At 27.1% G+C, this 11,800-nt stretch overlaps 2 protein-coding genes and 3 non-coding genes across 6 annotated transcripts; 1 reads left to right on the forward strand and 4 right to left on the reverse strand.

Annotated features, from left to right (window-relative positions):
• Nucleotides 1–2,755: 2,755 nt before the first annotated feature.
• Nucleotides 2,756–5,526, reverse strand: LOC106787782 (peroxisomal N(1)-acetyl-spermine/spermidine oxidase). Its single transcript, XM_014750438.1, has 3 exons — nucleotides 5,307–5,526; nucleotides 4,322–4,862; nucleotides 2,756–3,775 (listed from the first exon to the last, which is right to left on the reverse strand). Exons 1-3 carry the CDS (start codon nucleotides 5,482–5,484, stop codon nucleotides 2,935–2,937), a joined length of 1,560 nt encoding a protein of 519 aa, XP_014605924.1. The 5' UTR covers nucleotides 5,485–5,526; the 3' UTR covers nucleotides 2,756–2,934.
• Nucleotides 5,527–5,908: 382 nt separating this feature from the next.
• Nucleotides 5,909–8,271, reverse strand: LOC106787781 (actin-related protein 2/3 complex subunit 1A). Of its 2 annotated transcripts, none has more exons than XM_014750436.1 (7): nucleotides 7,962–8,271; nucleotides 7,614–7,713; nucleotides 7,289–7,549; nucleotides 6,915–7,205; nucleotides 6,659–6,837; nucleotides 6,312–6,581; nucleotides 5,909–6,153 (listed from the first exon to the last, which is right to left on the reverse strand). In XM_014750436.1, exons 2-7 carry the CDS (start codon nucleotides 7,678–7,680, stop codon nucleotides 6,115–6,117), a joined length of 1,107 nt encoding a protein of 368 aa, XP_014605922.1. In that variant the 5' UTR covers nucleotides 7,681–7,713; nucleotides 7,962–8,271; the 3' UTR covers nucleotides 5,909–6,114. The 2 variants fall into 2 exon arrangements, with proteins under 2 accessions (XP_014605922.1, XP_014605923.1); XM_014750437.1 differs by having other exon boundaries at nucleotides 7,614–7,707; nucleotides 7,958–8,201.
• Trnat-agu lies at nucleotides 8,256–8,329 on the reverse strand. Its single transcript has one exon. It is a non-coding gene; the product is annotated as a tRNA-Thr (tRNA).
• A 1,270-nt stretch (nucleotides 8,330–9,599) lies between these two features.
• Trnaa-agc lies at nucleotides 9,600–9,672 on the reverse strand. Its single transcript has one exon. It is a non-coding gene; the product is annotated as a tRNA-Ala (tRNA).
• Nucleotides 9,673–10,656: 984 nt separating this feature from the next.
• Nucleotides 10,657–10,728, forward strand: Trnap-cgg. The gene has a single exon. It is a non-coding gene; the product is annotated as a tRNA-Pro (tRNA).
• Nucleotides 10,729–11,800: the final 1,072 nt, after the last annotated feature.

Below are 11,800 nucleotides of genomic sequence, written 5' to 3' on the forward strand. Positions count from 1 at the left end.
CATAGATAATATATTATCGATCATCTTAACCCTTGCTTGCCCCCTCTGTAACAGGGTCACGCAAGATATGTCGACTTTGACGATTGATGATTTGCGTGTGGTAGTAATAAAATGCCACCCTTCCTACAATTGAACAAGTGAAGGGTTGCAGATTTTAAAGTTTCAAGTAGTGAACTTTGCGATGGTGATGGGGGTTGCCAGTATGGAATATCGGAATTAATTTTAATGGATCTCTCTATAATCACCGTCTTATTATTAATGGTGATTAACCATAGGGCGAGGATTAAACCATAAATTATCCTATCTCAACGTACTATGGCGAATTCACTTCTTTAAATGAAAAATTTTCCAAACAACGAAGAACAATATATGAACATTAAGAAATTTATTATATTAATAATTAGTAGTTATGATAATATCCTTAACAAAATAATTTTCTAATTATGATATCTTATAATAAATTATATTTTCCTATATATAAATTTTCCAATTACGAACTCGATAAGAAATCCTTCCACAAATCGAAGTTTGTAACAGAATCGCATGATGAATAAAGAGATAGGATGCAGAAACGTTACAATTCCTGATATCTTATGCTTGCCCGTTTAAAATTTCAAATGTACGGTTTTCAAACCAGTCCTCCATTTTTTACATTTGTAACAGGATCACATGATGCACAAAGAAGTAACATACGAAATCATGCAATCTCCATGTATGTTATGTTCTTCTGTTGAAAATTCAAAAAAGAAACGAAAGTAACAAAGTTTTTCTTAAAATTTTCATTTTTTATCAGTTTATAAGGCTTTTATATAATTTTTTTCAAAGATATAATATTACTAACTGGAAGCATGTATTAAAAGGTAACATACAGGTAAAAAAACAAAGTTAACAAAGGTAAATTTGTTCTTTATTGTAACAAATTTCTCTATTACATAAAAAATATACTTATACATATAGATATAATGTAAATTATATTAGACACATAATAAAATATAATTGTACATAGATCGCAATTAGAAAAATAATATAATTGTATGGTTGTAAATAATAACTATTGGTAGATTACTATCAGTCGGTAACTTACCAACTGAATAAATAATGTTTATTTTTAAAATATGTAGAGTTTTTAACTAAATATTTTTCAAATTAATCTAATAGTATTTTAAATTAGCAGACAAAAAATATCAGAAAATCGCCTCCTCATCTCAAGCTTAAAATTTTTCAGTCCTTCTCGTCTTAGGCTCAAAACTTTTCAACCAACCGTCGAATATTAGGCTCAGGATTTTACATATTGAAATTTTTTCTATAATTTTTTTTTTCTTTTAATTAAACTCTAAAAAATTTATTTTTCTATCTAATATGAAACGAATAGATAAGTAAGGATGCATGCTAAACTTCTCACTTTTTTTTTGGAAACGGTTGAATATTGGGTCTTACTACTTGCACATTGTATGGCCCATGTAAAGTTTTAAAAATCTGATGAAGCCTTTGTTAGTAATATTTCAAAAATATTTATTCCAAATCGATATGATTATAATTGTTATCTTTTTACTACAGAGAATACAAAAAAATCTTAACATTAAATAAAACATTATTTATCGAAAGGCAATCGTTGATACGCAAATAAATATTTTTATATCTCATAAACGTAATCGTTTTATCCACATGTATACACATATAGAGAAATTAAATAATAATATTACAAATAATCTTTTTTTATTATATATACAATACATGATATTTAATTAAATGTACATTATTCAATAAAAATTTTAATCGTGATTTGAAATTTAATGAAATACAGTAAAATTTATGTTCGCCAAATTGTTCGCGCCTGACAATTGTTCACTCATTATTTCTTTTTTTTTCTTTAATCTTTCATTGTTTCATTTTATATTTTCATTCTATTACAAATATAGGCACAATGAAAAGGAACACAATATGGCACAAAATTTTCTGTAGTCAAACTGTGTATCGTTATGATTGATTTGTATATATAAATACTATATATTCCATAGTATATATATATGTATACTATGAAAATGCAATTTTCTTTTATTAGAGAGATATTTTTGATCTTTTAACATTGTTCATAAGCGAGCCAACACGAACACAGAAATAAATTTAATCAAAATAACAGCTATTAATATGAAAGGAATAATTTACAATGATAAATTACGCTATTAAGTTTGTAATGGTGATCTTCAATACTTCGGGAATGACAGTAATATATAAATTTCTTAAATCAATTTACTAATAAAATAAAAATTCTATATCATCAATTGTACATACATACAATATTAATATTATTTAAATAGTTTGAAATAAAATTTGTTTGATTATCTAATTATATAAAAATTATTATAGCAAAATACTACTATTTAAAAAAAAATAAAGAGAGAAAACGTCGAGATAAAATGTTCTAATAAATAAGCATTAGTAACTGATTATAAATCAATAAAATTTACATTGTGCATTATATTTCTAAATCAGTCGCGTAAAAAACGCTCTATAATTTATTTCTTTTAAATATATCACTTTTTTTTAATATTTGTACAGTACAAACAAAACATAACACTTTTTTTTCAAAAAGAGAAACGTGACATGCATCTTTTTGTCGATCAATTAATAAATATTAACAAATAATTTGTTGAGAAAGATAAGGCTGGTAATTTGAAATTATACCATTTCAAAATTGTTTAACATGCACACAGATTAGAATCATAACTAAGATCGTTATTTTATTTAATTATTGTTTTTTTTTTTTTCCGAAGTATTAGATTATTAATTAATCCGCCTTCGTCATAAATGGCTAAGTATTGATTAGTTTTTTTTTCAAGCAATACACAAAATGCTTTTGTCTGGAAACAAAATGCTATATATTCATATATATATATATATATATATATATATATATATATGAATGTTTAAATTTTAAGTTAAAGATATTCCTTGAATCCATGAGCTAAGATCACTAGTACTTTCACAACTAAGACTTATATGATTTTGTTCACTTCTTCTTGATTCTAATAACAATTGAGCTGCAGTACGGCCTGTTAAATATGCACCATGTACAGTACTGTAAAACGAAGAGTGTGTGTGTTCGCCAGCAAATGTTATCATAATTTTGGAAGGTTGATCTTGTAGTATCAATGGTTCAGCTAAACTCTTGATATCTACTTGACTTGCTCCAACAGCCATAGCTGTATAAGAACCACATGTGAATGGCTGAGAATGCCAAGAGGTACGTAAACAATGCTTAGGAGCTGGTACAAAGGGATCATTAAGAAATCGTCTTAAAATTGATGTGCATACTTCTGAGACCTCGGTTGTACTTAATTGTTCCATATATTCTGCAGCCTTTCCTGATATCCAACCAAGAAGAAGTGTATCTGATATTTTAATAAAAGAATATATTTTTCTAAACCACGTTTTACTTAAATCTTGTCTGTCGTCTTCTGACAATCCTCTATCATCCCAAAGAAGCATAACTTCAGATATTCCAGGATTTAAAAAAGGCCTTTCGTATTCTAAAAATATTTTATCTACAGTACCAAACATAAGTCTATTTATTGCTTGGAGTTTATTATCTGGTAAGGGTGGCTCAAAAATATCATTAGCCTTTTTTTTAAGTACTCCTAAAGGCAATGTACATATTATATGTTCGGCGGTTATCATTTTTCCATTTTCACATTGAATTTCTATAACCTTATTTCTACTAGAGCTATTTGTTGCTACATCAGATGCTTCATTCTCACATTCCTGTTTTTGCCATCTGTAATTATGATTAGCATATAAACATCGTTTAACTTTTATAAATTAACTTCATTGTGTGAGATTATTACACGTGTATGCATGACAATTAACATAATATACATATGCATTTGTATTGCTTAAAAGTATATAATAAACACATAAATAATAAATTAAAAAAAAGATACTTTTAAAAATATATAATACAAAATCATTTCAAAGCCAATAAAAAAGTAGCAATGATAATGATCATCCTTATAGTTAATAATAAAAAATAGTATACTATATAACAATTTATATATATAAAATTTAATATTTAAAATAAAATGCAAAAAATTAATAATATAATAAGCATATAACTAATGTTAAAACATTCGAAAGTAAAAAAATTAATAAAGCTAAATTAAACATTTTATTAGAAAAAAAGGAAAAGGCAATTTTTAAATAGACTAAAATTCAACTAAATAAATACTCATAAAAGCTATGCAACACAGTTAAGATTCGAATTATAATAATAGATTATATATATATCATAAATATTAATGATAAAAGGTATCTAATAATTTACCTAATTTTAGTAACAACATGTTTAGTAAGTATACAGTTCTTTGGTATATGTTTTGTTATTGGCTCCAATATTGCACTATATCCATTTCGAAGACGGATATTCCCACCCTGTAATTCAGCATAAGATCCCATTTCCATAAGATCAACTTCTTCCATGTTATCACAGCCAGTAATACAAGTTTCTCTTTTGAGCAAACAATCAAAAAGTAACTGTCTTATTCTTCTTTGTTCAACTGGTAGAGAGGACAAATATATATCAGTTTCAAGCGCCACATGTGCTCCAACACTATTAATACCATCCGGGGGATTATAAGCACTTAAAAAGTATTCTTCACAACGTCTTAAAAAACACACGTAGGCTTCATATATCTCTTGCAAAACTGGAAATGATAATTGTTTTCCATCTTCCATCGCAGCTATAACTTTATGTGGTTTGGGTATATTTATGATATCTATCAATCCGTTTGCCATTGCTAATTCAAAAAGAGGATTTCCCAAAACTCCATGAATCCAGTTTGCTCCAAGTTCAATTTTTTCATTTCCTAAATTGAAATTATACAAAAATAATTTATATATACATTTAAATATAAGGAAACTAAAAAAATTTATTTCACCCATAAATATATATATANTATATACATATATATATATATGTATATATTCGAAAGTACGTAACACATTATTATATTATTTTACAATTATGTATATTATCAAAATAAGATACAACAATAATTAATATGTTGTAAAACAAATAGATCAGTAATCAAAATTAGTATTATTCATTAAGAATTAAAAACAATATATTTTGACCTAGTATGATGTGATAAAATCACATAAAATATTTATACTTATTGTAAATAATAGTTAAGTTTACAAAATTGTAATAATCAATATTCGAAATTAGTTGTAATTCAGATTTCTACAATAGTAAAAGACTTTTTATTGATTGTTAATATATATTAGAACAGAGGTTAATTCAACCATACCAAGTTGTGTTGCTATGATTCGACCTCCTATACGTCCCCTTGCTTCAACAATAAGAAAATCTGTTTCACTATTTTTCAATAAATGATTTGCAGCAGACAATCCTGCCATGCCCGCTCCGATAATCAAGATTTTACACGAGACATGGCTATCCTCTTGCTGCTCCGTGACTTCCGCCATGTTCAATGCATTGTAACTGACAATAACTACGGTACTATACGTTATAAGGGATATTATAACACGGCCATTGATTACAATTTCTTAAGATAGATTTCGATACCACCAACTAGAGAAATTTATTTTTTCATTTTTCAAATTCGATTAATTATATAATCATATTATTTACTTTACATTTCACACAAAATAAATTAATCGATATTATCATGTTTGTATAATTTATACAAACATTACATTTTTAATCAATTGGAAATTTGTCCTTTTTTCTCTTTTTTCTTTAACTAATATTTATTTTTATATGTAAATAACACTTAAATAACTATCCCCCTTCCTCCTTTTATTTTCTACCTCTTTTAAGATTGATACAAATTATCAATTAATGAGATACTTTTAATTTTTATTAATAAATCAATAACAATATCACATATCAATAATAATTGTATTTGTTGTTTATTGCTTTTTGATAATGCACTTTACAACACATTTTCATGTATTTCAATATCGCATATTAAAGTTTTCAGTTGAACAGGAGCAAAAATAAAATTAGCAGGATTAATGTACGATTTATTTCAATATTATACACTCTTCAATTTCATATAACTTTAACCTCGGTTTTGTAAAAAAAAGGATTCCTTAAACTATCTTCAGTCCAGCAATAGAATTTTCCAAAGACTACAAAATGGAAAAAGAAAAACAATTGTTATTTTATATTTCACAAATATTTCATAATCGGAGACACAGAAAGTAAGATTAAAATTATTACAAAAATATATCATTATTTATGTATTTAATAATTATGTGTAGTTCTCAAAATATGATATATATGATACCTTCAAATCCCAAATGACCAACTGGCCATCTAGGCTACTTGTACTAAATTCATTATCCGACATAAGACGAATACAGTTAATAGTGTTTTGATGAATGCTATCTAATGCATTGTCATTAGAATCATTTCGTGCTTGACGATCTAAGGACTGGAATTTTCTCATGGCAGACAATCCAGCACTTTCCTTTTTTTGCATGTTATCTAATTTCGATACAAAGTAAATCTGTCCATTGTCATCGATAGAATATAACATAGGCATACAACTGTGTCCCTAAGGAAAAAATGTATTATTTCTAATCTGTGTTATAACAATATACATTGTTAACATTTTTGTTTTGACTGGATTACCGTGGCCACAATGGAATTGGGACCGACCCAAATGCAGCTTAAAAATGGTAAATGTTCAGTATAAAGCCTATAAACTACATTGCCTTTTGAAGCGTCTGCGACGCATATAGATGAATTATGTGCTACCCAGCAAATTTTATTACCGCATTGGCTAAATGCAACTGAATGTATCCAACCACCTAACAAAAATGCAACATCTATGTAAAAGCAACATATATTTTAAATTAGTAATTGATAATTATACTCATAGAAATACCTCCATTATTTGTATTAGGGAATTCAGCTAATAATGTGCCTAGGGTATTACTTGTTCCCCATGCGCATGTTCCTGGTGCATCTTCCATATCACTAATAAAAGCACTGAATACTCTAACTTTATAATCCGTTGATCCAGCAACCAAAACTTTATTATCCGGATGCCAGTCAACTGTTGTTACCGTTGATCTTAAAGGACGCTTTATGTGTTTACATAGCCACCAATTATTTTCTGATACAAAGTAACAAACCGCTATTACCCTGCCTCCAGAACCAACAGCAAATTTATTTTCTGTAAAATAAAAAATTTATCACAACAGTAGATACAAATTTTATCTCTTAGAGAGACAGACATTTTAAAAGATAATAATATACCCAAAGGTGACCACTTTACACATGTGGCAGCCCGATTTATTCTTAATAAAACCCAAGCAGGATTCCACTTTCCATCTTTTCCTTGCGTCCAAACGTATGCATTTTTATCTGCAGAACAGGTCACAATGCGATTAGTACGAGGTGCCCAATCAACACCCATAATCTGCATATCGTGTTCTTGTAACGTATCAAGTAATTTCCATCCTGAATAGGAATGCTTGTAGATTTGAATTTCATTATTATTTGGGCATACTGCTACTTCTGTATAAAAAAAAATTAATTTAACACATACTTAATCTAAGTTAGAAGTATTATCTAGACATACCTGTTCTATCTTTGTTCCAAGCATGATAACTTATAACATCAACACCCAAATTATGCACCACTGTCATTTTTTGTTTAATACTATATATGTATATCTATCTGTATATATAAATATATATATAAGTTGATATAAGTAATAAATATAATATAATACAATATATCCCCGTATAATTTAATGAAAAACGTCAATGGGGTGCGGTCAATACTAAAATGACAATGATTCAATTTTTATAAGACATTATTCGTAGAATAATACTAATCTATCCTTATAGATAATCACGAAATTGATTTTGTTTCTTCCATGCACAAACACAATATATAAATTTCTTCTCAATATAAAAAAACTTATCATAAACAGCCGTCAACCTCCTTTCCTTTTCTAAGGATGGTGGAGATATCTTCAGAACAATTTCCAACAGTACTGCCAATCTAAGAAGGCGTAATAACCTATAAATATACTAGCCTATGTAAGACATTAATTTATCACATTTTACATGGTATATGCATACGAGCGATTAAAAGAAACTAGATATTTTATAATAACACAATATATATAGGAAACAAGATATATTTTCTGAATAATCTAATATAAAGTTAAAAGAAATTAAGCGTGTAAAAAAAAAAAAAAGAACTACAACGATCAAGGCCCCGGAGGGAGTCGAACCCTCGATCTCCTGTTTACTAGACAGGCGCTTTATCCAACTAAGCCACGGCGCCGATGGTGCAACGGGGATTTTTTAATATAAATTATTAAATATTTTTCATTTTTTTAAATATATATTACATTTATTTTCTCCGTACATAATTAAACATACACAAATATATAATAAAAAAGAAAAAAATATTGAAAATATTCATCGCTTTTAATCTAAGAATACATAATATATGTGATCACTCCACCTAATTTATTTATTATATTTATTACTAATTTATTTTATGGTTTTTTAATTGTTTATTTTCATTTCTGTCTCGTATAGATCTGTAATTGGTATATTAAACTATTTGTAATACCGAAAAGCAATCAATAAAGTACTGCTATACAGCAATGACAGCATTGTTATTGACTGTTATTGACAGCAATCAATGCTGTCATAGAATAGGCCATATTGTGATGCCTATTTCTTTTGCGTAGAGGATATTTCAAAGTTATCTTCATTTTTTTTCATAAAATATGTATCGTTTTTAAATAATTGCAGTAAAAAAATAACTTTTCGTATCGCTAAAATTTGTACATGTCTTATTATCAGTTGACTCTACTATTATATTAGCATGCAAATGTGTAATACTTGTAGCGATAAACGATGTACATATTTTATTATGCGTTGTTATGCCCTATTATAATAATAGCATTCACGTAAGTGGTCATAATTTTGTATATCTTCTGTAATAAAAAAGGAAACTTTCTAAAAAAGTTTCCAATTGTAAGAAATGAAGGTAACCTTGAAATCTCCTCTACACTTCCATCCACACGAAAAAAATTGGCATCACAATTTGCCCCCCCCCCCCCCCCTCTTCTATGCAATACAAGTTCTTTACCAAACATTTTTTTACATTATTACAAATAACAGAGATTCAAGGTGGACACAGTAATTATCTTTCTATATATATGAATATCTCAAGAATAAACGATCAGTATGATATGGTCATGGAGATCATTTTTATTTGTTTTCTTCATGCTCTGGAAGAATATTGCAAAAAAAAAATATATAGTTACATTAAAAAAAAAAAAAAAAACATCAAATATATAGGTTAAATTTAAAAAAATCTCGTAAAAAAATGCCCTTGAGAAAAAATTCTTTCAACCATTGAATTTCCCTCCCTGCAATAGTGCAAATTTTTGATGAGTCAAACAGAATATGACTATAATAAATTAGATGAATCAATTGAAGATTTGTAGAAATGAAGAGAATTAATATATATTTTTTATACAACAATAATATTTTTCTATTTTTATAAAATTAAAAAAAAAAAGAAATTAACAGATCTGTGGAGGCGCCGGGTATCGATCCCGGTACCTCTCGCATGCTAAGCGAGCGCTCTACCATCTGAGCTACGCCCCCTGTTGAGATTGATTCGACATAATAATCAGATACTCAATTTCGTCTAACAAAAATGTAAAACTACTCACATGATCAATAAACGATTTCTTCTTTTAAAAAAAAATAAAGAATATTATATTTAAAGTACATTATATATATTTTTATAGTAAACTACATTATTGATTATTAAATTAATATAGGTTCATTTTAACAAAGCTCGACCTTGATTATCACCAAGCTATCGTATGTTTCTCTGCTAGTGTGCGTGTGAACGGCTTTTTTTATAAACTAATAATATTTTACGCTATTATATAAATATCGTGATTCATGGACCGTACATCTAATAATAAAGGGGGAACAAAAATTAAATGGTTACTTGGAAGATCGTGAAAAAATTGTTAGTTAGTTAATAGAGTAATTTTATTAACTCTTTTTTGAAACTTTTAACTTTTTATTCTTTTTCTATATCTATTGAATAATGTTATTTTTTTTAATTAACTTAATTTATTAAAAGAGAAATTAAAGGCTTTTGATATTTTATAATTTTTTAATTGTACTAGTAATTATATAAGTTAGAAATAACAAAATATCCTCCAAATTTATAGATAATAATATATGTACATAATTTCGTATTTTTACTCATGAAATATTTACTATGTAGGCGTATTTATATATTTATTCTCATGTTGTTTACTACAAAAAAAGATATATGATATAGATACAGGTGTATATATTAAGATTAAATATTATTTTTAGACATTTTCAAATATTCAACTCTTATACTCCATTTTCATAACAAAACTGTTTCGTTTTCATTTTGAAGCATATCGATGATTTAGAAATTTCGTGAAAAGTAATTTTACAAAAAAAATTGTGTTTTTGCCATCATATTTGTCCCTTGAAATAAAGTAATTTTGTCTTTAATATTTTTTCACAAAATTCAAAATATTTATTGAACCATCTAATTTATTACAAATAAATAAATATATATTGCGCAGTTTAAATGGCTCGTTGGTCTAGGGGTATGATTCTCGCTTCGGGTGCGAGAGGTCCCGGGTTCAAATCCCGGACGAGCCCGTTGAACATAATTTTTTTTTTCTTTTTCTTTTTTTTAACCCTTCATTCCTTTAACGAGAATAAGATCATAGTACATTTTTTTCAGGGACTATGCCAATTTATACTTTTAATATAACAAATGGGATATATATTTAAAATTGATAATTTTCAGAGATACAGATTAGAAGTCTTTTTTATTTCTTAAGGGGTCACATGGGTTTACACCGGGAAAAAATAGCATATTTTAAACAATTTTTTTTTCTATATAAAAAAAGGAATTCTTATTCAAATTTTTTATAACATTTAAGATACATATTTAAAAAACATTTTCTGAAATTTTGGTTGAAAAATATTGTAAATTTAGCCATTGCGATTTTATTTCTGGTAACCCCACCGAAAAATAGTGTTTTCGCGTTGACAGCAGAACTCATAAACGGTGGGGGTTTTTCAGTGGAAAAAATAGGGTCTTTTAGTGAATAAGTATTGATGAAGAACATTCAAATTTCGCTACAATTTGCACCACATTTTGGTTTCTTCAAATTCGATTTTATGAAAAAAAAAACAAATTTTGACAACCGACTTTAGAAAACGCGTTTAAAGTTTTGAATGCTGATAAAAGAGCCATTAAAGAGTGTAACTTCTCAAGGCTCTATCCTTTAAACTATTACTCCTATCGACTTCAAAATTAAATACAACATTCTAGATAAGTTGTAGAATTTAAAAAAATAAAAAAAAAAAAGATTTTTTTTAAAGTCTCAACCCCATGTAACCCCTTAAATGTCCTTTTTATTGAGATAATAATAAGAAAATTTTGATTAATGATCTCTATCGCGTGATATTTCAAATCGCTGCTTCTTATTTAAATGTTTATTCAAATTTCTACGAAGAATTTCGTCATTTATTTATGATTCTTTATTTGAAATATTAACATAAAGTTTTTGTCGAAAAATGTTTTGGAATATAAAATAAGAGGACTTACTAAGTAAATTTTTTGTTTTTACTTCAATACAGACAATGCTTTTAATCTACTCAAGGTTTTTAATATAGCCCAGTCAATAAGAGGTGAAGGAAAAACTTTCAGGTAGAAGTTCTC

This window comes from Polistes canadensis, unplaced genomic scaffold (assembly GCF_001313835.1).
Source record: "Polistes canadensis isolate GaletaPanama2010 unplaced genomic scaffold, ASM131383v1 scaffold_114, whole genome shotgun sequence".
NCBI lineage: Eukaryota > Metazoa > Arthropoda > Insecta > Hymenoptera > Vespidae > Polistes > Polistes canadensis.